Here is a 26,234-nt window from a genome sequence, read left to right on the forward strand (position 1 = left end):
TACGTACGGTATTCTACCCAGTTCCTTTATCTGCAGTGATACCGCACTTCGTTATTCCATGAATTCAAACGGCAACGTGAGCGGTGCGTGATGGACGGGTGACTCACGTGCTTTCTTTCTGTGGCCTTCAGAGACTTGGCAGGGTAATAGAACAGCTGAGTCCCGCACAGCGCCACCCAGTACTTGGTCCAAGAAGCCACCTGGAGAGACAAACAAACCTGAACCCAAAACAACCCACGCTCTAGAGTCTTAGAGTCTAGAGTCCATTTCTCCAAGTTAAATTCTCCGCAATAAGAAAGGAGAGTGCTGTTACTTTCGTCTCTGAAACTTCATTGCTGGGCAAACCATGCTGAAGTCTGGTGGAGCGCGTTTCAGCATTGATGAAAATCAGGACAAACAATAATATTTTTGCATTGAGCTTAAGGATAATCAGCCACTTACACCATTAGTCCAATCTGTATGCTGTACATTTTTGTGTATTGTGGTAGTAATTGATAATAAATATACCTTGATTTGTTTAATGAGTTACAAATAAAACATTTTAGAATTGTTTTTTTTTGTTTTTACAATAGTTGCCCAAATGTGCAGGCCTCGGGCGATGCTGAGACTGCAGGAGATGGAGGGATAGGGGAGGGAGGTAAAGTGTGAGTGAGTGAGCTGGGGGAAGGAGGGGGGGCCTCACCGTGGGCTTCTTCCCCTCTTTGAGCAGGGTCTTGCGCCGCAGCACCCCCTGCACCGTCACAGCTCCGGGGTACAGGTGCACCGCCAGCTCCTCTGACTCTGCCGAGCTGGAAGGGGAGGGAGCAGTCAGGCACAGGACCAGCACACACACACGCGCACGCACGCACGCACGCACACACACGTTTAAGCGGGCAGGCAAACGGACGTGCAGAAACCACAGGCACAAACAAAACCGCACTCGCAGACAAGCGTAAACACACACAAACGCAAAAACACAAACGCGCACAAATGTGCGTGCATCCACGTGTGTACCCCCAACCCCCCCACCCATCCCGACCACACACACACACAAACACACACACACACACACACATAGACACACACACACACAGACACACACACACACACAGACACACACACACTCACACACAGACACACAGACACACACACACACACATAGACACACACACAGACACACACACACACACACACACACACACACAGACACACACACACACACACACATAGACACACACACACACACACACACACACACAGACACACACACACACACACACAAGCACGCACACACACACATAAGCACACAGGTACAGACATATTGTGGGAGATGTTCCAGCACGCAGATACCCAGAATCTGGATCCAATCAGGTATGACACAGTGAATGGCCCTTGACCACCTTTTAACATGAATATTTATCATTAGCCTCTTCACTTCTCAACAGGTCCAGTCTGGAAATGACTTTTAAAAAAAAAATAATAATAATAATAATTTTAAAGTGGGAGGAAAAGTTAAACATTTTCTTACACAAAAATGTACAGTACTCATGTGGGAGTGGCGTGTAAACAAAGGCTGATAGATGTGATGACAGAAAGTAAGACCGTGTTAGATTTATGTGAATAGGAATGTAAAAGTCCAGAGCGTTACAATTAAAAGAGCAGTTTGATCGATCGTGCTGGGTGCAGGGCTCAGCCGTGTTCAGGCTGTGTTGAGTGAGCCTACTTCATCAGGACTCTTAAGCAGTCACTGTTGCATATCTCTCTCACACACGTGCACATACAGACACTCTAATAGGTCCTCACTTACGCACGACCAGAAGACTCACTCACAGCCTCCGTCCCACAAACAAACGAAATGAATTCACTCATCATCAGTAAAGCATGCACAATTCCACCCCTCTCCTCAAAAACACACACATGCAGGCACTCAACCAAGTGAAGCCGGTCTTTAATGGAAAATAAAGAGCATGCAGGTGCACTGGCGCATCTTGTTCTCAACGCAAAGATGTTCAAGTAGATGTTCAAAGATGCTTTACAGAGGTTATAACTCTGACAAGGCAAATAAACGACAAAGCAAATAATGGGAAAAAACGCGAATTCACCAGGATTTGCAGCAGAAAATGTTAAAAAGAAAAAACAGTATGATACTGTAATTCTCAGAAGGTCCATGTGCTACCGGTCAAAGTCCGTCCTGCCACGAGATTCTGACAAGTGTTTCACAACTTGCAGTACCCTAGATGCTTCAGTACACAAGAGCAGCGTCACCCCAGGACAAGAGCAGTGGGGAAAACCCTAGAGAGGCTCAGAGCAGAGCGGGAGAGAGCCTGCATTAGAGGGGAACTTGTGAGAGAGAGAGGGAGTCAAAGTGAGCCCAAGGGTCCAGCTGGACGGAAAGACGAAGCCAAAGAGGGGAAACCCAAACCGAAACGAGCCTTTATTATAGGGATCTACTGCAGCACAGAATCACGCATGAGTTACAGATTTAGCCCACCACCTGATTTCACGGAAACAGACACTATCAGCACTACACACTGAAGGCCCCCCAGTGGGGAACCGGGGGGGTGGGGTGGGGGGGGGGCACGGTACCTGCTGGCTTTCAGGACTCCTCGGTAAGGAATTCGGGCCACCCTGGTTACTGGGCCGAGGGAATGATAGAAGCGGTTCCTGTTGAATTTCAGGATATGTTTACGGCACAGTATAGCACAGGATGCGTTTCAGATCAAAGTACGGGAGCCGGGGGGGCGGGCGGGCGGGGCGGGGGGATGCGAGGCTGGGGGGGGGCCGTGATTTCGCCCAGCACGCTTGGTTAGGGGGCAGCAATGGCAAGCACGTCAGCCGCGGTGGCGAGGGACGGCCACCTCGGCCACAACGTGACATCATCAGCGACCACGACAAGCAGGGAGAGCTGCGGGTTACGCACGGAAGCAGCGGGCTGAGCAGCAGATCAAACAAAACCGCCCCCTCTACTTCCCCCTGGCCTGCTTTTCCTCTGATCTGGCTGCGTAAATGACACCTGTTCCTGTGAAAATGGCTCAGAAGCCAATGAGGGGCCGGCTGGGGTATCTGGCTGGGGGATGGGGGGGGGGCAGTCCTTCTCTGCAGTGACAGCGAGGGCCAGGGCTCGAGACACACCGGAGCGACACACCTTCAGCCTGAGGTGACCTTCGGTCTGACCTGCACCCAGGGGCTATTCGCCCGGCCCGGCTGCACGAGAGCGGGGCCTGCTATCTATCGCACCACAGCGCCAGCGTGAGAGGGCGTTCAGCTGCGCGTGCATGCGGCTGCGTCGGTGTGCGGGCGTGTGCAGCGCTGCACCGTGCTCACCTCTCAAAGGCCGGCCACGACATCTCCTCACTGAGCTCCGAACCCTCACTGCTCCCTGCAGGCACACGAGCAAACTGGCCGGTTACACTCAATTCAATTCAAAAAACTTTATTGGCATGAAAGTAATGAAACAATATTGTCAAAGCCATAGAGTTGATATGAATAACATAAGATTTAACATTTGACTGGTTGCAAGAGTGAGATGTAAGGATAGTTCATTTACAGGTATATCAGGTTTATATCTTGTTGTTTACAGTTAAGTACTGACTCACTGTCTACGTATGGCTCAGGTGGGTGTAACATTGAGCAAGGTGAACGGAACCCCGTGAGCGCATTGCTGGATTTTTTGGTGAGGAGTGCTGGCCGTACCTAGTGAGATGCCGCTGGACAGTGTGGAGCTCTCCGCCTGCCCGCGAGCGGGCGTGTGACTCTCCATCACGCTGTCATCCAGCAGGTGTCTGGAGCCCGCGTTGGGAAAGGTGGCACTCTTGAACTCCACCGTGTTCATCTTGTGGATAAAGCTAGGATTGAGAGAACAGATGGACGTTAGCTCAAGTGCACACACACATAAACACACACACAATCATATACACACACACACACACACACACACATACTGTATGCACACACAATCATACACACACACACAGATTTTGTTTTCAAATGAGATCTCATCCTCCTTTACGAGACATATGCAATAAAAGGACGGAAAAGGGTAATAATTAAGTACAGATCTATCCACTGGACGAGCAGTGTACTGACTTGTAGCCCAGACTGTGGCACTTCCTGTGTCCACAGGGGAGGAGGTTGCGGGGCGAAGGGGGCGTGGGCGGCACTTTGGACAGGGCTCCTTCGGCAGCGGTGCCCCTGCGACCACACAGCGGGGAGGCGGACGCATCCGGGCCTGGTTCAGGAAAGAATCAATCAGTCAATCAATCAGCCTTTATTTATAGAGCACATTTCATACAAATTTGCAACACAATGTGCTGAACACAACTTAAAAATCAGGTGATACATAAAAGTTCATAAAAGATAAGATAAAAAATAAATTAATAAAATGATTTAAGAAGATTAAAATGATTCCAAAAAATATGGATGCCCTAACTAACTAAAAGCAATAATGCTAAAAAGGTAAGTCTTGAGAAGCCAGCGTCTCAACCTCACACGCCGTATCATGATTCAACAGGTTCTACTTTATTCGCCCATTCGTCCCATCCACCTCCGATTTACAAGCTATAGTATTTCCTTCAAGACCACAACCTGACTGCTGGTGTACAGATATTAGAGCCCCCTGAAGCAAATTATGAGCACAACGGTATCCTGTGTAATAATCACACACATATTCAAACTGAATGTTAGAAAGCAAGGTATGACCAGGATGCCACAGGTTGATCTTACCTACTAGATCCTCCTTAGAGGCTGTGGAGCGAGGGGTGCTGGTGGCTGGCTCGATTTTCAAGGAGAGCCTGACACAGGAACACGGCAATGTCAGAGAGCTTCACAGACACAAACGGCCATTTCCCAAATTAACTGAATTTAACTCGTCCCTTACTTGTAGTTGTCGTCCTCCACAAACTTTTGCAGCTCTTCAATGTAACGGACAGAGTTGAGATACTTCTGGACGTGAGGCAATACTGGTACATCTGCGAGAAACAGAGATTTTTGAGAGGCTGCCGTGGCAGGTATGAGGAGCTGGTGAAGGGGGCGTAGGTGGTATGCTACGAGAGAGGATCGGGAGATGATCCCAGCATGAGGTGAGCACCCACCATACTCGCAGGAGCGCTGCAGGTCAGAGATGATCCTCAGGATGTTGTTCATCAGGTTGGAGCGCTGCTCGTTCTCTAGGATGCTGCCAGTGGAGGGGTAGGCAGAGTCGATGTAGGTCAGGTCAGACAGGTACATTCCTGCAAGAGAAACACAAAAGACTCAGCGTGTGACCATCATAGCAGCCAACTGGCCACACCTTCACACAAACCTCGTACATGTGCCCAATTAGGGAAGAACGGTATATCACAAAACTATTCATAAGGATTCTTCTTCAAAGGTTCTTCAGTTTTGCCGATATTTCCGTTTCACGAAAACTTGTGCTGCAAAAACGACTTAAAGGCATGTTGACGAAACGAAGAAGCACCTCAAGCCAATTTATTCCATCGGTTAAAACATATGAGGAGTCCCAACCACAGTTTTCAGATATTCATGTTACCATTTCACCAAAGAGTGAATGTGTAAAATCCACCAATTCGGCCAAGGTAGCTAGGTAGCTACAGCTGCTAACTACAATTGATTGATTTGTAAACTCAACTGCAAATCAAGTCAACACTTTGCATATGAAGACGATAGTTGATATAAATCACCTCAGTTGGCTATGTCTCCACATAGATGATAAATGGCAATCATTAAAATGAAGGAAAAAATCTGAGAAAGGCTAATCTTACCAGAATTTAAATGGAAAGTGATAAAGACGAAACTATGCCCAATACAGGTTATCTGTCGATGGGTACAGTTCTTAGACTAGTGTCTTGTTCTTGTGTAAACAAGGATTATATTTTTCATAGAAATTATTTTGTGTTTTGTGAATTTTGTGTTTTGGTTACTCGAAAAGGTACAATGCAACAACAAATGAAAATTCATGCTGTACGTCTAAAATGGAAAATGTAGTCTGCTTATTCTGCCCTTTATCGGGTTAAGTTCACTTACACCACTAGAGTGAGCAGCTGAGAGAATGAAGATAAAGATGGTAATTCAAGGCTGGAAAAGAGATCTTTCTTAATGTAGATGCTGACAGAGGGAGGTCTTTCCAAGGAAGGTTCCAGTAAGGTCAGCATGATGAAGACAGATCCCATCTGTCTGTGATGTGTTCCACAGCCGTCGGGGCAACGGGATCATTCCCGCTCCCATACAGCATCTTCCATTAACAAACAAGCTGATTCTGGTCCCCAGGAGTCTTCCAAAAAAAGCCTTTGACAATAATAGCCTCCACATGCTAAAACATTAATCACAAAATTGCAATTGTCTGGTTTTCTTTTTGTATCCTACACTGAACTGGTTGGTAGGAGGAAGCGTCTTGCACACAGGTCACACACTACGTGACACAGGCTAAGTGCAAACAACTTTTGAAACATTATTGTGAAAAGTGAATTGCTTTGACTGCTGTGTTCCACACCCCAGCACAATACATGCAGTGCTAATCAAAAAATGGTGTCTGGAGCAGTCATCACTGCTTGCATGTAGCCAGTCCACAATGGAGAACTCCACAATGACCTCATAAAAAAATAAGCAAGTTCTTGCTACCAGTGGGCTGGATTACAAATACTTCTAGCATGAAACGCCTCTAATTTCATGAAAAACAGTGACATAAGAAGACCGTTTTCAGATTTCAGACTTACACATTCTTAACATTATTCTCTGTGAGATTTTCTTTTTTTCTTGCTTTATGAGAAAGAGGGAGAGCATCGTGAAGCCACATTCTGTGAATCTGAAAACATTAAAAAACGGTCAGAACTGTTCTTGGAAGCCGACTGTTTAACAACAATAACATGTAAAAATCTGCAGCAACGACAGGCAAAAGGCTGCCAGGGGATGTTGCGCAACACCGACTCGGCCATCGCTAGCAACAGCTCAGTTTCAGTTATTCGAAACAGAGCGGGGATTTAAGACTAGTGACACATACGGATATGGAAAAACAACACAGAAATGCAGCCTTCAGAGAAGTGATGAATTCATTGGAACCCGTGTTATGCGAGACAGTGAGTGCATGAGAAAAATTGAAAACACGCACGGCACTGAAAACATTAAGATTCACAGGTATAATGTAAGTCTGTTTACAGTTTTGTGTGGGAAAACTCCGGACCGAGCTATTAAGTCTCACATTATAACTGTTCTGCTGGCAAGACAGAAACGGAGTCATATAGCCTATAAGTAAACAGGATATGATGATGAGTACTGACTCACTGACCCACCCCCCCCCCCCCCCCATCTATAAAAAAAAAGAGACAGCAGCTAAAATTCAAAACTAAAAGCAGAGACTACTTACTGACAAATAAAATTACAGTTATTCTTTTTTCAATTGTCTGGCCAAGTTGTCTGAGCTGCGTTTTTCTTCCTATGGAAGAAGTTACGTCTTTATCAGAACATCCACTTCACATGCACCTTCTGAGCAGAGAACCGCATTTTACCACATGGAACTCAGCACACATTCATATAGCTCTACAAATCATCTACCACGTGACATAATGGGAACCATCCATATGAATCCAAGAAAAAGCACTCTGCCATAAACTGCTATTGGCAGAAAGAAAGAAAGAAGAAATTACAAATCAGGACCAATAAACTGGTAACCGCTGTCCATTAGTTCTACCAATTATCCAAACTGCCCAAAAAGAGTGTTCTTCCTCTTCGGAAGCAACGGGAAGGGGCCAGTTTACTTGAAAACAGACAGCCGGTGAGAACAGAATGCCAGAGACCCGGAGTTGGACGGGGGAGAGCCCCCCTTGGTGTCCCCTTCACACACACACACACACACACAAACACACACACACACACACGCACACACACACACACACACACACACACACACACACACAGTGAACTGTGTGCTGCTAGTCACGCATCTGCAGAGGCCTGGGGCACACTGGCCAAGGGGAAGGGGGTCCACAGCATGGCGAGGTTTCTGCCGAGACGCCAGCGCTGAGAAGCGGCTCATTTCGTTCATCAGGACGGCTGCGGCTTTAAGACAGCGTGCCAGTCCTGCTCTCAGACATATTGGATACAGATCAGGACCGACATCAAAGGCCTCTTCCCCCCCCCCCCCCACTAAGCACTCCCTCGACACAATTCATAAACAAACACACACAGCTGCCACTTACGGAGAGAGGCCTCAAACACGATATCCAGACCTGCGAAACGCACGCACGTCTGCACAGAACACGGGCAGGTCTGCCCCACCAGCAACAAGTAAATCAATGACACGCGCATTAATAACCCTGGGCAAAAAGAAAAACAAAAAAACACCCGCTCTCAGTTTTTGTCAGTGCCGGTGGTCGGACAGAGGACCAAGAATACACAAGGATGCAGTCTAGGTAGTGTGGTTTGTGGTAATAGTTATAATTTAAAAAACAGATTATAAAAAGGCCTATTAATAATCACACTAATGGACAACATAGACAATAACGAATGTAAAGGAGGGTGATGGGCATGTGCAAAGGCAAGTGTGTCCACGTGCACGGCGTACGTGTAGGTGAGGTAAATCACTGACTGGGGCCGTCAGTGAGAGTCTATACAGGCAGCACAACGGCAGAAGGGTTCCAGTTTTGACCTGCAAAGGGCTCTCATCTGCAGCTCTCCCAAAAAAGAAAACAGTCCCCTCTGCTCACCCTCCCCCACCCCCACCCCCCCCAGCTGCAAACAGGCCCTCCTTGTGCAAGTCCAGGGATTTTTTCTTTCTTTCTTTCTTTCTTCCTTTCTTTCTTTTTCCCCCCCAAAAAAGAGGGAGGGAATTTTCAGGGATGTGAAACATTAGGAGGAGCTCTGTTATTCTGTCTCCTTTTTAGCGTCGGTGACATCAGAAGTGGGCCGGGCTGCTCCAGAGAGAAGGAGAGGAAGAGAGGTGGGGAGAGGGGGGGGGGAAACAACCACCACCACCCTCCCCCATCCTCAGTGGAAAACGCAGCCGATCAGCCGTCGGGGGTTCAGTCGTACAGAGCAGCCGGTTCAGTGAGCGCGCCGGGTGCCTCAGCCATGCCATAACTACGGCCCCCCCCTGCTAAAACCCAGGATACAGCGGCCCCGCGGCCCTCAGGAGAGGACCTGCAGACAGCATGCAGCCTGCGCAGACCCTGTGCAGCCTGCGCAGACCCTAACCACAGCACTCCCAGCGTCCACCGCGAGAGCAGACTGAAGAGCGGTCGCAACATCTCACGCGCCAACAGAGGTGCGTACACACCGCTCTCCCTCCATCCGCCCGTTCCCTCCATCCTGCTCTCACTCCTCTCCACCGTTCCCTCCATCCTGCTCTCACTCCTCTCCACCGTTCCCTCCATCCAGCTCTCACTCCTCTCCACCGTTCCCTCCATCCTGCTCTCACTCCTCTCCACTGTTCCCTCCATCCTGCTCTCACTCCTCTCCACCGTTCCCTCCATCCTGCTCTCCCTCCATCCGCCCGTTCCCTCCATCCTGCTCTCACTCCTCTCCACCGTTCCCTCCATCCTGCTCTCACTCCTCTCCACCGTTCCCTCCATCCTGCTCTCATCCCTCACCATTCCCTCCATCCTCTCCCCCTCTGCCTGCACTTAACCGTGGGGAGCAAACAGCTGCAGAAGAACTAGTACATTCTGTGACAGGGCAGCTCCCACAACAATTTCTTTTTTTTTTTTGCAATGGTTTGTTCTCAGAGAACAGGACATTTTTGTATTGTAGATAGCTGACTCCACGTTGAGAGAATTGAGTCACAAGCTTTCTGCTTTGATTAATAGGGTCATGTGAACAGCTTGCACTAGAATTTGCTTTTGGGCTTTATATACTTTTTTAAAACTAAATATTATTTTCAAAGAATGTTGCTTTTTATTGTTCTTTAAAAATCTTGTTTAACCAATAGGAGACGAAGAAAAAGAAAACAAAGAGAGAAGATTTAGAGAGAAATGTTAAAAATTTACTTACACATATCAGGACTTGTTATGGAACATTGGTATTAAGATTCAGTGATTTGGTACTTTGACAGCACAAAAATGCTTGTATACTTATGTTTGCTTATTTTTTTAAATTTATATCTTTGGCTACCTAAAATGTGGATGATAAAACATAGGCAATGGTTTACTTTTTTTTTTTTTACGATGGACAGTAAATGGACAATTCATAGCAAAGAAATCTATTCATAAACCTCTTTTAAAAGAAAAAACAATGTGCTCAACTCAACTTCAACTACTTCCTGGAAAGATATCACCGACGGGTTGGAAAATAGTTCGTATGTTCACACTTCTATATTGGCATTCATCAGCAACAGTAATTCTGTTATTGTCAGAGTTAGGACTGATTCACAACTGTGTGCAGTTCAATCTACAACCTTTTATTGGCGTATTTCCTAAACATGCAACTAAGGGGACTAAACAAAATCCTGGTACATCATAGGAAAATGTTTATATTAATCCTGCATTTTGCTGCGTGAATTATTTTGCACTAGACTGCAGTGTTAAGACACTATGACTCAAACTCCAGTAGAATAACTGCAATGCACGGGAAATGCTCTAGAACAGAAAGTATTAGGAGAGCCTGGAACTGTCCAGTACTAGGCTTGCACTCAAGAAGAGTTGATTAATGACTTGCTCGGACCAACCTGGACGCACTCATAAATTTGTTTTTCTTTGGCAGTCTTGGAGAAATAGAATATGACCACAGAAATTGAAAGATGAGGTTCTAACTGTATATTTAGAGGGCTAACCGTAAAAAGGAAAAACTGCCGCGAGGCACCTTTTTGGATGCTTATGAAAGCCGGCATTGAACATTTAGAACTAAGTATAATATACAAGCTCACCTATGACAGGTGCAAACTGAGAGGAACGGTCCTTTGTATTTTTCCAGAACATTCCGTGCCAAAATACTGGCGAATGGATAGCCTCAAACCTCACACGTACAGCAGCCATGACTCCTAAACCGCACTGACCTGACCTATATACACAGGAGTAAAGGAAACAAATCATTCACACAAAACCACCTATGACCAGAGTGGTGAGAGTATACTCAAACCAATGACTGGCAGGGTAAAAGGGCCATTGCCAACAGCACACAGCATGCGGGAGAGTCCTTGCAACACTGCAGGTGGAGCCCCCAGCTGGAGTGAGTGGGGGGGGGGGGGGGCAGAGACCTTCCTCTCATGGTCCTGCACTAGGTCCCCTGAGCTGGGGCAGGACATCCTAAACCAGCGCAGTGCACTGCACAGCAGGGGCAGTCAGCTGACCTTTGTGGAAACTTTCTCCTGTATTGCTATGGGGAACAAAGGTTCCATAAAGTAAAAAAAAATATCTAATCCCATCAGTCCTGTACACCTGTGCTCGAAAAAAATGAGCCTTTTAAAGAAAGTGTGTCTTTGTTCTAACCAACTACTGTTGGCTCCAGCTCAAACATAGAGAGCGCCACTTTCGGCAAGATAAAAACAAAAATGTTGAGGAATGTCACTGCAAATGAGGAGAACGGGGAGAGACCCCATGCCCAGTAGCCGTAGATCCTGTGAGCCCGGATGTTGGTAGGGAAATCCCAACGCAGGTTTTTTTCCCGGTGTAATTGCTAAGACAGGCGTGCGGTATCCCTGGTGATCCCAGGGGTGGACCTCACATCTTCACCGACAGTGAAGACACACAGGCTTTCAGTCACCGGCTGGCCAATGCCACAGATCACACCTCGGCCACAGCCCAGCATGCAACACGCACGGGAGTCTCATGAGCAACTCATGGCCTAAGGCATTCGTTAAATAAATTAAATTATTATCCTACAGAGCCTTAAAATTGGCGTCTAACCTGCCTGTAGAGGAGAAAAATGGTATTTGCAGTAAAAAGTTGCATAGTTCGCCAGCATTTCGGGTCCACATTGACTGCATATCAGTTAAGCGGAGCACCCCCCAAAGCATCTCTGCCGGGGCAGGAATACTCTCTCCTTTGCTCCACAGAACCCAAAAGCTCCTCCACTGCAGCATAATTGGTAACATGTGCTGAAGAATTTTTTCAGCGTTCATTTTTTAGAAGAAAAAAAAAAAAAAAAAGGGGCTACAGGTTTTCACATTTCCCTTCCAACACAAAGTATACCTTATTATCTGGTTACTGAAGGGGGCTGTTTGCGGTCACGTCCAACATCTCGACAACTGACAAAAACACCGGCTTCCAGTTAAGCGTTTTCACCCTTTCACCCATCTTCTGGTGCCGATTTCTTTGTTTACTTGTAAATTCGGCGCCCTATGCGGGGCTGAGAAGGTCCCAATTCCCATCCTAACTCGGAACATTCCATTACCTGCGACCGCGGCCACGTTCATGCGCAGACATCTGCGCTTCTCATCTGAAGCACGCGGTGTAGCCAGTCCACTTCTTTTCAGACCGCAGCCAAGCTCGCACAGAGTGGAGTCAGAGGAATACCTTTCATATGCGGCTTTGACATGCAGTCCCACAGGCACCCGATCGACCAGTGGGGCTCGCTACATAGCAACGAAACGCGGACGCGTAACCGAATGAACTCTCCCGTACCCTGTGCGACGCAGTCGGCAACTGCGTGTCACCGTATGGAGCCACAGGCCACAGTCGGCACTAGCGCAGTCCAGAGCCGATCTGAGAGCGTGGGGCTCATCCACGCACCGCAGCGTGGTGACATAACCGAATAAGCCGCCCAGAAGTGCTTTGATGCGGAGATGTTAGGGCGACAAGGCAATCACAGTTCCAGTACCCACTCCAAACAGACCAACTTCATCACTCAAATCGAAAAACTACATTTTAATAGAAAAAAAAAAAAACTGAATTCTACCACCTCTAGAGATCATTTATGTTCAAAGACACCTTAAACTGAATTTTAAAAAAAAAAGAAGTTTTTTCTCGTTAACAAAGTCAAGCCAGGATTCGGCACCGCACAAACTCATAAGCATATTGTGTCCAATATATAATTTTCAAAAATCAGGGAGCTTCATTTTTGTTTTTGGCAAATAGAAATATTTTTATCCCGCTGATTGACAGAAGACATTTCAGCAGCATATTTATAGGACGGCACGTGCAAAGTTACAGAGCGCTCCTTGATGAGGATTTTCCACTGTTTATTTTGTTAATAGAAGGTGCATTATACCTAAATAAGCAGAAAGAACCAAGAGGCTTTGTCCCGCACATCTAGCGTGTAATCTGATTCACAGCTACCGGACCTGGAGAGAGTGTATTTTTTACGGGTAACGGCAACACCTAAATGAGTCTGTGTAATGAACCTGCAAAGAGCTGGCTTTGCACAGTGACCTGTGCAGTGTGTGTGTGTGTCCATGGGGACTAGCTCCATACACTGCTCTGTTACAGCAGCTCTCCACCAGGGCCAGACGCTGGGAGCTTTCATTGTGTCCATAAGCAGCTCCGCTGCCACACAAACTCCTTTCTGTGCCAGGCAGCCATGTTTAATTTCCCAGCACACCGTGCTCAGGGGGTGAGGCTCAGAAGGTGAGCCCAACAGGCGCTCATTTAGATTCAGGAGGGGGGGCTCGCCCAAAACAAGCTTACTTCCCACAAAGAGCAATTGATCCAGGAATGAAATTTGATCAAGAGAGAGAGGTTAAACAGTCTTCCATACATTAATTATAAGGACTTCCAAAATATCAGAGGGTGAATTCCACAATCGAAGGAAGAAAGTTACGCTATCCAGACTAAATAAATAATCTTAAATCTTCGGAAACCAGTAAAACACAAGACACAACTACTGAGGATCCTTGATTCAGTGGTTCCCTACAGCCCTCGACATCTGACCATTTTCCTCCTCTTCCCCTGCTTTGTCAATCCCTGATGGTCGGACTTCCGCTCCTCATCTTCCTGAGGCCCTTAAGCTTCATACGGGTCTTGGCCTTTTGCTTCATAAATCCAGAACAAAACATGCCCATGGATGAACCTGCCAACGCCAGTTCCCCCAACAGTTCACTTACGGAGTGTAGCACAGTGGGTAAGGAACTGGCCTTGTAACCGAAAGGTCGCAGGTTCGATTCCCGGGTAGGACACTGCCGTTGTACCCTTGAGCAAGGTGCTTAACCGAAATTGCTTCAGTATATATCCAGCTGTATAAATGGATACAATGTAAAATGATATGTAAAAGTTGTGTAAGTCGCTCTGGATAAGAGCGTCTGCTAAATGCCTGTAATGTAATGTAATGTAACTTAACGAAAAACAGGGATTCAGAAAGTGTGCTTCAATCACAAACACTTCCTGCATATCACACGTCTCTCTGAGTTCAAACCAACCGCCATCCCTTCCCAGAACTCTTATTCAAGTTCTGATTCACCAGGGAAACTTCATTTTGTGGCTTTCTGCCCTCTTCTCATTTGGTGTCATGCTTTGCAAATCAGTTTGGACCTCACACTGAGAAACATGAGTGATAAATTAAGCTCTCGACTTTATTTATGAATTTGTTTTTAACCCGTAATTGCTGGGCCTAGGTCTTAAAATGCTTACAAAATGCAAGCCGGGGGTCTGTTTTACGTTATTAATACCGGGGTTATTATGAATCCTGAGGTGTGTACTGCCACTGTACATTCAGCACTGATACAAGGAGGATCCTCATACCTCCAAAACAAATTTAACAGTGCTGGAACAGTGTCATTTTCCGCCTTTGTTCTTTTTATCTCATTCGAGATGATGGATGCGCGTTACATGTAAGGATTCTTGGACCCATCTCATGCAAGCCTGAAGGCCAGATGTGTGAGGTTCTGATTCACAAGGCTGGGAGTTACAACTCACTATAAAAAAAAAAAACATGCACCCCAAATCTTTTCCCTACCAATGCTTTAATACTGCAAGGCCTCCAAACGCTGATATAGTGTGCAATTTCAGAAATGTCCATCTGTGGGGATAAGAGAGAATGAGGGCTGTTTGCCACAACAATGTTCCAGGCAATGAATTCCAATCGAATTTACACTCGCGGTCCATCTTTTTTCAGGAGAACTTTGCACCAAAAGGTGTCAGTCAGAATCGGTTTTGAATTTAACCCTTTCATTCAAATACACTTGGCATTTTACAACCAATGTTCTCATAGAACTCAAACTGATTTTTCTCTCTTGGGAACAAAGTATTCCATACATTAATTATAATGACTTCCAAAATTTCAGAGGGCAGACTCCACTATCAAAGGAAGAAATTTACACTACCCAGCGAGGGTAGTGTAGTGAAACAATTCTTTTGGCAAGCCACAATAATGCATGACACAACTACAACATTCAAAGGACTTAGTGCTTTGAACAACACTTCAATGGTTTATTCTTTGTGATAATGGCTCCCCAACAGCCCACAACTTCTGACTGTTTTCCACCACTTCCTCTGCTTTGTCTTGAGAAAGCCGCCTTTGGCTTCTCTGCCTACTTTTCTGAGGAAAACTGAGTGTTGCGGTACAGTCTGACTAATGTTTGACTAATCCGTCATATTTACAACAGGGATTGACAGACCCCCATCCAGACAGACCTCACTGTCCAGAGACAGCTCTGGCTGAGCATCTCTGGCCTCTCAGAACCCACAGATGCGTGTGCTACAACCCGTTTCTCCTCCCAAACAAACCGTAGCCGGCTACAAGCCTTCAGACCGCCGGTGACAAAGAAACACGACGAATTAAAAACGCGCACATCAGAGAAGTCTGTGATTAAGCCACGCCGGATCACTGCCAAAAAACGAAAAACAAATATTACGATTCCTCAAGCCTCCAAAACAGCACAGCGTTCCAAATGAGGTAATGGTCTGCGGAGCGCAGCCAGCGAGGGCCACCGGGGGGCGTCGGTGAGGGCGGCGTGAGCGGCAGATGATGAATGACTGCTGAAAGCTGGGTTTAGACATCGTGGGGACAGGACAGATCAGCGCTCGGGCCCGAGCGACCGCGATCACTCTCGGAATCTAAACAGCGCCTCCACTTTCACATCTTCAACAGATCCTAATCGCTCCGATAAAAGTAATCACTGATAACGAAAGTGCAAAATGAATGTGAAATAAATCACATCACACGGTCTGCAGATTCATTACATAAAACTAACGGTTATGAGGGGTGGCTCATGTTTGTTTGAAGTGGGACAGTGGGTCTCTAGCTCTACTAAAAGGCTCTTTATTATGATATCTCCAATAACAATCCCTCTGCACTGATGAATATTGGAACATATTGCTGGGGATTGAAGCCCTAAGCCAAGTACATATGTCACCAAACTAATAATAACCAGTACTAACAAAGAGTCCCAGTAGCATACTTATGTGGACTAACATAACACTCTTTCCATCTTGTAAGGCCAGTGCTGCCCCTTCCCCCTGTTTCTTCTCAAATCAGCTCCTTTTCGGCTGGATCTCACTCTCACATCTGCTAGGAATACACACAGAGGTTGCTGTGTGTCGGTTCCAAACATTTTTTTGGGAAATTCATTTTCTGACACCTTTATCCATTTTCATTTGATATGCTGTCTGGGTTAATTAGGTTGAGCCCCGAATCTCAGCAAAGGTAGCAAAGCTGTCACAGCAATATGAAAACCGGTACATACTGTACATTCCGAAAAACCCATACATGTGGTTTGAGAATCATTAAACGAACACTGCAAAATTACTAACGAGACTGCCCGAGTAGCCAATTCACCAGTCAAAAGCCCAAAAACTGGTCTGGTGAACTCACGCTCACACGCATACTCACACGCAGGCGCACACGCACACACACATTCTTCACCAGCACCGCCCAGCCTCCTCCACCCCCACCATCCATCTCCCACCAGTTAAAATGTGAAAAAACTGGCCGTGTCATTGTATCATTCCTTATTTGTCGAGTCTTTCCACAGTGTTCGCTCTGGTAGCAGGTGAAGTAGGTGCGCTCACAGGATATCTGCCGAGCGACGCCGTAAATCCGTGACAGAGCCGGGGGAAGCGGCAGAGACCACCATTGGCTGTGCAAAAAAAAAAAAAAAAACAGGACGGGCTGGATCGGTGATGAGAAACAGACCCCAGCGCTGAGAAAAGTGATCCCTGGATTAGAGGGGCAGACATGCGGAGCTCCAAAGGAAGAGACGGCATTTTTCTCAGAAAGGCCAGCGAAGAATCCATGAAGATAAATTGCCTTTTCGTACCTGAAAATGTCTCCAGGGGAACAGATTTTTTTTTTTTTTTTTTAAACAACGCACAGAGAAAACACACGAATGAACTGTTTATACAGGACAATCCATGGTTGGAACTATTAGTAATTAATATGAGTGCAGCTGCAGCGCTTAGACAGAACTGGGTGAATTTCCATGCCAGAAACTGCTTTTTTTTATATATAGGAAATGGGTCTCAGCTGAGGCTCCTCAGGACAACTAGATGAGTGCGGATCTCGGGGCCAGAGAAAGGTCTCTAATCAGAGTGAGACTCCCCAAAGGTCGAACCTGTCTCTCCAGTCTGGAGCATTGAACGATCGCAAACCTAGAGAACAGTGGTGTATACACACTGGCTGCAAGTCCCTACATGACATCACAATATGGAAATATATGGATATCCACAGCACGCCAAAATCAAGATTTATAACATCTGAATAATCAAAAAATCTAAAATACTATTTCCCTTCAGGTGGTTGTCCCTGGGGAGCTTTTCATCTGAGACAAGAAAAAAAAACTCTAACCACATAGTTGTGTATAATCAGGTCTCCAAGTACTGACTGCTTAGCTTAGTTAAGCCAACATCCATGTTTATGGAAACAAACCATTTCTTAAGCTGGCAGGAAGAAATCGGTCAAAATGGTGAACTCCTGCGCTTTTCTCTTCAGTCCAGGTTTGGAGAGAGCGAACTTGCTGAGAGAGGTCCGTGGCAGCGTGGGGAAGCAGCGGCGGCCTCAGGCACGGCGGCAGCCATGCGGAGCGCGACGTGGAGGCTGTGCGTCGCGCTGTGTCTCTGCGCCTGGGGCGCGGGGGTCTGCCGGGCGGCGGGGGGGGAGCCCCGGGCGAGGCGGCGGCGCTCGCCCGACGACGAGGCCAGGAGGTGCTCCTACACCTTCCTGGTGCCCGAGCAGAGGATCACGGGCCCCATCTGCGCCAGCTCCACGGGGCCGGAGCCCGACAAGGACCGGGTGACGCGCGTGGACATCGCCGACGTGCGGGAGGTGCTGTCCAAGCAGCGGCGGGAGATGGAGGTGCTGCAGCTGGTGGTGGACGTGGACGGCAACCTGGTGAACGAGGTGAAGCTCCTGCGCAAGGAGAGCCGCAACATGAACTCGCGCGTGACGCAGCTCTACATGCAGCTGCTGCACGAGATCATCCGCAAGCGCGACAACTCGCTGGAGCTGGCGCAGCTGGAGAGCCGCGTGCTCAACGTCACCGCCGAGATGCTGCGGCTGGCCGCGCGCTACAAGGAGCTGGAGCTGCGCTTCTCCGCGCTCGCCGGCCTGGTCAACAACCAGTCGGCGCTGATCACGGCGCTGGAGGAGCAGTGCCTGCGCACGTACACCCGCCAGGAGCTGCCCGAGATGCCGCCGCTGGTGCAGGTGGTGCCGGAGCACCTGCCGGTCAACACCCGCTTCACCAACGAGATCCAGCGGGACCACAGCCGCGCCTTCCCCCGCGGCTCCCGCATGGACTCCTCCGGCGCCACCGCCAGCCCGCTGGGGTTCCCCCCCCCGCCCCAGGGCACGCTCAGCTCGGACGGTAAGACGCCAAACGTAAAAAAAAGAAAAACTACCGCTAACACTTCAGTTAAAGCCAGTAAGACACTGAACATTAAAAACTACCACTAACACTTCAGTTAAAGCCAGTAAGACACTGAACATTAAAAACTACCACTAACACTTCAGTTAAAGCCAGTAAGACACTGAACATTAAAAACTACCGCCAACATTTCAGTTAAAGCGAGGCGCTCAAAAACAGATCCATCTGTGGCCATTACTAGTCAACAAGGCCTCACATAAATTGGCCATTTGTTTTTATTATTTCCAGAAATGTGTAACAAATTCCAGAGCACAAGGCCAATTGTTTCCTCTCTGGCCAGACATTAAAAACACTTGAGCTCATGCATTCCTACGGCTTCGCTGGGCCAGCAGCATACTAATTGGTTGAAATCAGGAGGTGTGTGTTCAGCTGAGCGAGGGCATTTATTGAGAAAGCACACAGTGGTTACACGGACAGGGAGGGTTTTCCCAAAAGCTGATCATCCAAACAGCTTTGGCAGAGCGGCAGGATCCGTTCAGATATAAATCCAATAACGACGATACATTACAAGAGCAAAATAAATAATCAGGGATACAGTGCATGTTATCACCCACACACTCTTCTTTTCCCTGGCAAACAGCCCCTGACCACGAATCCACAAAAACATTTAAAGAAGTGAACTTCACCACGAAACACATTTCTAAGGTCTTAACGCTTTCTAGAAAACAAAAATAATTTTGGAAGATGTTTAGTTTCCATCTGACACTTTACACAAGTATTACTTCTGTAATGCTGTACAGAACAGAAGCAACTTACCCACTATATATAAAGGACAACAGTTTACATAGATTCAGCCGGTCAACATGTTTTTACTTTAAATCATCTTTTAGGGAAAATAGTGGCTATCTTAAAACCCCTGCAGAACTTCACTCAGTCTTTAATCTACTGAATAGTACTTCTCATTGGAAATCCATCAGCATGACAAGTGACATGAATTCACACGTGAGATGGGATTTTATGATGGCCCATTTAAAAATATTTTGAAACATTTAATAGATCGACTTGGTTACTGTTACTGTATGATGTCACATATTATGTGCACTTCTGGACTAATTCTATCCCTTCCTGGAACATTAGATGTGGAAAACAGAGGAAGGCTCCTGTTCGTTGGCCATAGGAGGCCTGTCTGGTAAAAAAACCAGAAAAAAACTGAAAACAAATGCTTCCAGATGGGTATACTGGAGTTTTCTGCGGTCCAGACACAGCTGCGTTTAACCTCAGCTTAAATTCATTCAATCATTTTTCATTCATTCCCAGATGAGGCCAATACCGAGCCTTCAGTCCTGACTGCAAAAGCGCTGTTAGGATTTGACATCCCACTCATGCAACATTTTACAACTTGTTTTTAGAGTAACGAAATCTGCACTCCTTTCATCCGTTTCTGGTGCCTATTCTAAAACTACTTTTTAAAATGAGAAAAAACTATTTGGTAAGTCACACTTCCAGACATTGCACAGAGAAAAAGGGGATCGGTGAGAGAATAAGCTATAGCATGCAGTGCTACAGCAGCATTTCTGAAGGACCTCTGATAAGCGATGGAAATTTGGCCACAGATGAAGAGCTGGTGCCCCTCCAGTGGAGCACTGAGCTCACCGCGTGTGCCCTGCCAACACCCAGCACATTCCCCAAATCAAAGGAAGTCCGCACACAGACTGCGGGGGTCCTCGTACCCACATTTCCTTTCCGAAGCCCGCTGATCTTATTTGCCAAAAAAAAAGGCTTTTCCATGAGATTACAAACAGAATGATCAGCCTCAGCAACAACAGGCTTTTCAAAAAAAATAATATATATATATATTCTTAAATCGGCTGCAAGATTTCAAGGTGACACCCTCCACAAGCTGGCTTAAGAGCTGTGTACTTTGGCAGCCCTGAACAGCCGGAGCTACATCTTCTGCGTAGCAGATATTTGATAGCCATAGCTGGAAACAAAAAATTGAACGCCTGAATGAAAGCTCACGCAATTCTACTCATCAACTGGAATTCCTGACACTTTCCATTCGTTCGAAACCAAGAAAAATAAAGCACGGGGTTGTCACCCTGCTGCGAGCAGTAAAGCGTGAAGATCATTTATCTCACGTAGAGCAGGGATTAACCCAGCACGGCATGCTTGCTGGGTCGTTTTCTCAGACCGCAAATAGCCGAATTCCCAGGCCGGTTCACCTAAATACACAAACATTGTCCTGTAATTTCTGCGAGAAAAATTTTGTGAAAACCACAATAGCTATTTATCCCTTAGTCTGACCCTTGCCCACAGCCACACGATATCGACATACAAGACAACAGAAGGAAGACTGACTGAAGACATATCATTACAAAAAAAACAAAAAAACAAAGGCGGGACTGCTATGCTTCAGGTGCCTGCAAGAAGCATTTGGTGTACCCCCCCCCCCCCCCCCACTGAGAAAACCATCTTCCCTCAACCACAGCCTCTGGGCTCACAAAGGTTTTCTTTATGGCAGTTCCAAATGTATCACTATAACCCAAAAGAGAAAATAAACAGTCATGCCTGGGTTAAACCGCTCCAACGGCCCAAGCTGTTTAATTCAATGAAATTCAGCCCAGCATCAGTGCAGGACCCGTTCACAGCGCTCTTGGAAGTAAATCCAAGCCACTATTACCCAGTACAGCTGGAGGAAGAAACAACAAACCTGGTAGAGGCCCACATAAAACACACCTACAGCACAGGACAGTGCATGCTGCTTTGATGAGAGCAGGCCTCATGATTCCAACAAGCTGACTTCAGTTAAGAAGCTTAGAGCAGTGAACCGGCAGGGGCTAACTAGCGGTGGATTGTGTTAGCGCCAGGCTCGGCAGACAGATAACATGTGTCCCCCCTCTGCTGTGCACAGGGCCATTTCGGGACTGCTACCAGGTGCGGCAGGCGGGGTACTCCACCAGCGGGATGTACCTGCTGAGGGTGGATGGCACCGAGTACCTCCTTCAGGCGTGGTGCGAGCACGGCCTGGACAACGGGGGCTGGACCGTGTTTCAGAGAAGGAAGGACGGCTCGGTCAACTTCTTCAGGAACTGGGAGAGCTACAAGGTAGAGCAGGGGCACTACATGCCCCATAATTACTTGTTTTTTTGTTTGTTTTTTTAACAGGCACGAAAATTGACACAAAAGCCGTCAGCTTGACAAATGCATTCAGCTCCAGTGACATATAATGATTTCACAGGCACAAAACTACACAGATATATCATCAGGAAAATTGACGCAAACACACATTGCACTTGATATGAATTAAGTCAAATTACAATTACACCGTTTAGCCACATCGTAATCCTGTGTGTTATAACAACATCATTTTAGGTATTTCCTTCATGTGAAATGTCTGCTAAAGAGGATTGCTACTTGCCACCACACGTAAGCTGTCTGGCCAAGAAACACATCCCAGCCACAAGTTCTCCCTCAGAGAGAGCTTTCAGTCACCACATACAATCTGTCTGGCCAAGAAATACTCGTGCATCGCCACCACAAGTTCTCCATCGGAGAGGGGTCTCTCAGTGCTGGCAGTAACGTGGTGACCTGCTAGTGGTCGGCACCAAAACCTGAAGCTGTGAGCTGTGGTTGGTGTTACTTACACCTAAACCTTGAAGAGTGACAGTGAATTACATTTTTCAGCTTTATTGAACAGGACAGTGGAGGGAGACAGGAAGAACGGGGAAGAGGAACTGACATACAACAAAGATCGCGTGGCCAGATTAGCAAAGATATCATTATCGCAATAACAGTGCAAAATACTGTGATATTCATTTTAGGCCATATTGCCCACACCTATGTCCTCATGTGTTCGCTTATATCAGGGGGTTTTCAAACTATTCAGATCCAGGGACCCCCACGCAGACTCAAAGGCATCCAGGGGAACCCCACCATAAGTTAAAAAGGGTTGTTTTTTTTTATTTCAAAAAGTGGTATATTTATAAATATACTTGCAAATTTATATGTAGTCATCGCATCAGTTCCCGGCAAGGACCCACTACAACAGGGCAGCCCAACCCTGTCCCGGGAGCTCTACTGCCCAGTAGGTTTTCGCTGCACCCCATTCAACAGCTATCGATCTCAGTCAGCTGCTAATTAGCGGAACCAGGTGTCCCAAATTTGCGCTGAAATGAAAACCCTACAGGACGGTCGGTTCTCCAGGAACAGTGTTGGGAAGCCTCGCCCTACAGATCCTTCGAGGACTCCCAAGGGTTCTGCAGATCTCCTGTGGAAAGATTCAGGGCTTACATAACTGTACCAACCATCAGGACATCCTGAAAACCAATTTAGCAGAAAAGCCCATGATTCGGTGAAAACCGAACCCTCGGTAACACGTGAAACTCGAACTGCTCTGTGGGAAGGCCTAGCGGTGCTTCCTGCAAGGCAGGAAGTTCCCCTCGTATCGCTTACCTCGCCAAACCTGGCGTCTGAAGGTCCCTGCTGGACTACAGTGAGCAGGGGACCCATTGTAAGTACACGAGAGAGACGGCTGGAAAAACCTGTGGAATTTTTCTTGACATGCAGTAGAGAGCTCCACTGATGAATATACATCTCTGCTCTCCAATACTCGTACACTCGCCACTGGGAAAGCCAAAGAAAACAAAGCCTTTCCTGAAGCCCAAGCCGCAATCAGAAACCCTATCACGTGCTGCCTGAGCACTTCATGACCAGGAGGCAAACTGGTCCACCGCAAACTGAGGCTCGTACGTCACGTAAACAACAGTAACACAACAAACAATAATTATCTAAATGAAGTCTGTCACTTGACAATAACCTTGTTGTAATAAGAAAGTGTGGTGAGAAAATGTGGGATCTACTCCTGACCGAACCTCTATACCACAAGCACCCAGATCCTCAAGTCTGAAGGAAAAACAGCAGTGGCTAATCTTACTTAGGGGAACTCAAATAGGGCCTAAATCTTGTTACGTGGCGGGGGGGAGGGGGATTCAAAGAAATTACTTCACACTCTCTGCTGCCAGTAGGAGCAGATTAATTCATGTGCACCCACCTCCTGCACAACCAGTCGATAAATCAGATAACTCCAGCACGGGGGACCATCCAGCCCACCCGACGAAAAGCGTCTAATTTAAACCACAATTCGACAATTTGTGCAAAAAAAACAACTTCAAAGAGCTGTGATTATGAATCATTTCCCAACAGAGGGAGGTCATAACCACAAAATGGAGAATGGAAAAAGCTTGCCTTTTAGACCCCCAGAATCAAGAACTCAGATCACAGATAAATATGTATGAAGGCAGGCAGACAGGCAGGCACGCACGCACACGCACGCATTTTACAACTCTCAGCCCAGGCACAGTCACCCACAGCAGAGCAAGCACGCAGTACAGCAAGCACACAGTATGTCAACGTAACGTGGAATTTCAGCATATCAGTTCTCATATCATCTCCACTCAGAACAATCCAGATTAAATCTGACATTTTAACAAAGATACGGCAGATGGTAATGCAATTCCAGTTACTACAATTTATCATCATGCAGTAGTTGTCAAAGGACAGTTGTGGGAGTAGTTAAAATCTAACCAACAAACCAAAAGGAAAATGTTCACAAGAACAAATGTGGTTTTCTAGATGTGCGAATTCCATTGCGGCAACATTATACCTCCCTCTTACTTTGTCCTTGCAGAAAGGGTTTGGGAACATAGACGGTGAGCACTGGTTGGGTCTGGAGAACATCTACAACATGGCCAAGCAGGTGGACTACCGTCTGCTGGTGGAGATGGAGGACTGGGTGGGCAAGAAGGTGTACGCGGAGTACAGCAGCTTCCACCTGGAGCCGGAGAGCGAGTTCTACAGGCTACGCCTCGGTACCTACCAGGGCAACGCTGGAGACTCACTCAGCAGCCACAATGGAAAGCAGTTCACCACCCTGGACCGTGACAAGGACGCCTTTTCAGGTAAACTCACATCTCTCGAAAGGTGTCGTTGTCGTGATTTGAGTAAGGTTCTTGTAAAGTGTTCTGAAAAGAGGAGCTTTGTTTTAAGAGGAGCTGATCACCGCGGACACTGGAAAATTGCTTGACAACCTCTCCTCCCGCTCTCGCCCGCAGGTAACTGTGCGCACTTCCACAAGGGGGGCTGGTGGTACAACGCGTGCGGCCAGACCAACCTGAACGGCGTGTGGTACGCGGGCGGGGTCTACCGCAGCAAGTTCCAGGACGGAATCTTCTGGGCCGAATACGGAGGCGGTTCCTACTCCCTCAAATCAGTGCGCATGATGATTCGCCCGATTGACTGAGGACAAACAGGATGGACACCCCCCCCCACCCCCCCCCCCCCCGCGACCCAAAACCCCCTTCTCCCCCAAGCTTACCCTACAACCTCTGTCCCGCCCCCCTCTCTATAAACCACATCCGAACAGTGCAGGCAGAGTGCCTGGTCTGGTCACCCTTCAGGTCTGCTGTTACTGTGGAGGGCTGGATATCGAAGGGGCCTACAAGGACATGACCGCGGTGTGTCCAGCGACCCCCCCTCCCCCCCCCCCCCCCCCCCCCCCTCCTGAGTCACTCGTTAGCACTGGACAAGTCGCGAATGTGGAGGCAGTCGCCGGACGAATGCTGACTAACACACACAGGCAGCTGTCACCGCTCAGCTCCCTTTGCCAAAAACAAGCCTGCTGTTCTGTACGCAGGACGGGCTTCGCACAGACAGCACGGAGGCGTCGCTGTGCTTGTCCGCGAACGTCTTCCAAAAGCACTAAAGGAAAATCGTGAGGAGGGGGGGGCGGCGAAGAAGGGATTTCTCTGTTGTGCAAAGTGTGACACTTGCTTTGTTACGTATGTAAATATATTTGGCTTATTCTGTAAAAGTTAATTTAAAGAAGTCTGATTCTGCTCGAGCAGTAATATTGTCTACTCCCCTACCCTCTTTCCTCCCTTGTTATTTATCATCCTATTTATAATGGATATAGTCTTCCCCTTTTTATTTATCCAGGAGTATGAGTAAATGCTGGATGTGCTTTGCATATACTGTTCAGTACGACACTCTATCCCTTCCTCATAAACACTTATACAACTAGTGGACAGGAGGCGGAATCCAAGTCCACCTCTGCCATCAAACATTGCCAGATAGAAAATTGATACTACCCAAAAATAATGCGCCTTTTTAAAATACCAACCAGAGAGCAATAAATTTATATGTACTACTTTATACGTTGTACATCACCACAGACGTGTTACGCCTCACGTTCCTGATGACCTTGCAAAACGAAGTGTCCAAAATAAGCGGAGAGAAAACGTGTTGATGATGTACTTCGTTCTGGAGGTTTCCATGATTTTTTAAAAAATGCAGACATATGAAAAAGTGACCGGCGGGCCAGGGTAAGGCAGCGAGAAAGAGAATGAAAAACATATTCTATGAGCCAGACATGAGAGAGAGAGAGAGGGCTGCAGAGAGTGGGCCCTAGGGTGGAAGACATCCAAGATCTCCTGGGGGAACATAAATTGACATTCTTTCCATACGACGTGCTTGGGTTTCGTATTCATGTGCGCATTCGAGAAAGCTGCAGTTCCTCGTGGACAATAAACGTGGGGGAAAT

The 26,234-nt window shown here is 47.2% G+C and overlaps 2 protein-coding genes across 5 annotated transcripts in view; one reads left to right on the forward strand and one right to left on the reverse strand.

Annotated features, from left to right (window-relative positions):
* The window catches only part of ralgps2 (Ral GEF with PH domain and SH3 binding motif 2), an 82,375-nt gene that overhangs the window by 2,642 nt on the left and 53,499 nt on the right, over window positions 1-26,234 (reverse strand). For 2 of the 3 annotated variants that reach the window (XM_035414707.1, XM_035414706.1), the window contains exons 10-18: window positions 5,070-5,207; window positions 4,856-4,946; window positions 4,702-4,769; window positions 4,066-4,207; window positions 3,673-3,824; window positions 3,304-3,358; window positions 2,566-2,643; window positions 683-788; window positions 108-200 (exon numbers count right to left, since the gene is read on the reverse strand). In XM_035414707.1, the coding sequence (XP_035270598.1) occupies window positions 108-200; window positions 683-788; window positions 2,566-2,643; window positions 3,304-3,358; window positions 3,673-3,824; window positions 4,066-4,207; window positions 4,702-4,769; window positions 4,856-4,946; window positions 5,070-5,207 (923 nt within the window). The remainder of the gene's footprint in view (window positions 1-107; window positions 201-682; window positions 789-2,565; window positions 2,644-3,303; window positions 3,359-3,672; window positions 3,825-4,065; window positions 4,208-4,701; window positions 4,770-4,855; window positions 4,947-5,069; window positions 5,208-26,234) is intronic. The other variant, XM_035414708.1, reaches the window with a different exon arrangement.
* On the forward strand, window positions 8,808-24,964 carry angptl1a (angiopoietin-like 1a). 2 transcript variants are annotated; one of them, XM_035414709.1, is made up of 5 exons: window positions 8,808-9,232; window positions 17,764-18,637; window positions 21,549-21,742; window positions 24,324-24,594; window positions 24,748-24,964. In XM_035414709.1, exons 2-5 carry the CDS (start codon window positions 17,848-17,850, stop codon window positions 24,933-24,935), a joined length of 1,443 nt encoding a protein of 480 aa, XP_035270600.1. In that variant the 5' UTR covers window positions 8,808-9,232; window positions 17,764-17,847; the 3' UTR covers window positions 24,936-24,964. The 2 variants fall into 2 exon arrangements, with proteins under 2 accessions (XP_035270600.1, XP_035270601.1); XM_035414710.1 differs by having other exon boundaries at window positions 17,769-18,637.

Source organism: Anguilla anguilla, chromosome 4 (genome assembly GCF_013347855.1).
Source record: "Anguilla anguilla isolate fAngAng1 chromosome 4, fAngAng1.pri, whole genome shotgun sequence".
Lineage (NCBI taxonomy): Eukaryota > Metazoa > Chordata > Actinopteri > Anguilliformes > Anguillidae > Anguilla > Anguilla anguilla.

Coding starts and splice junctions, on each gene's coding strand:
- angptl1a (XM_035414709.1), top strand. CDS start 17,848: ATGCGGAGCGCGACGTGGAGGCTGTGCGTCGCGCTGTGTCTCTGCGCC. Junction 18,638..21,548: donor GGGCACGCTCAGCTCGGACG/GTAAGACGCCAA, acceptor TGCTGTGCACAG/GGCCATTTCGGGACTGCTAC. Junction 24,595..24,747: donor TGACAAGGACGCCTTTTCAG/GTAAACTCACAT, acceptor TCTCGCCCGCAG/GTAACTGTGCGCACTTCCAC.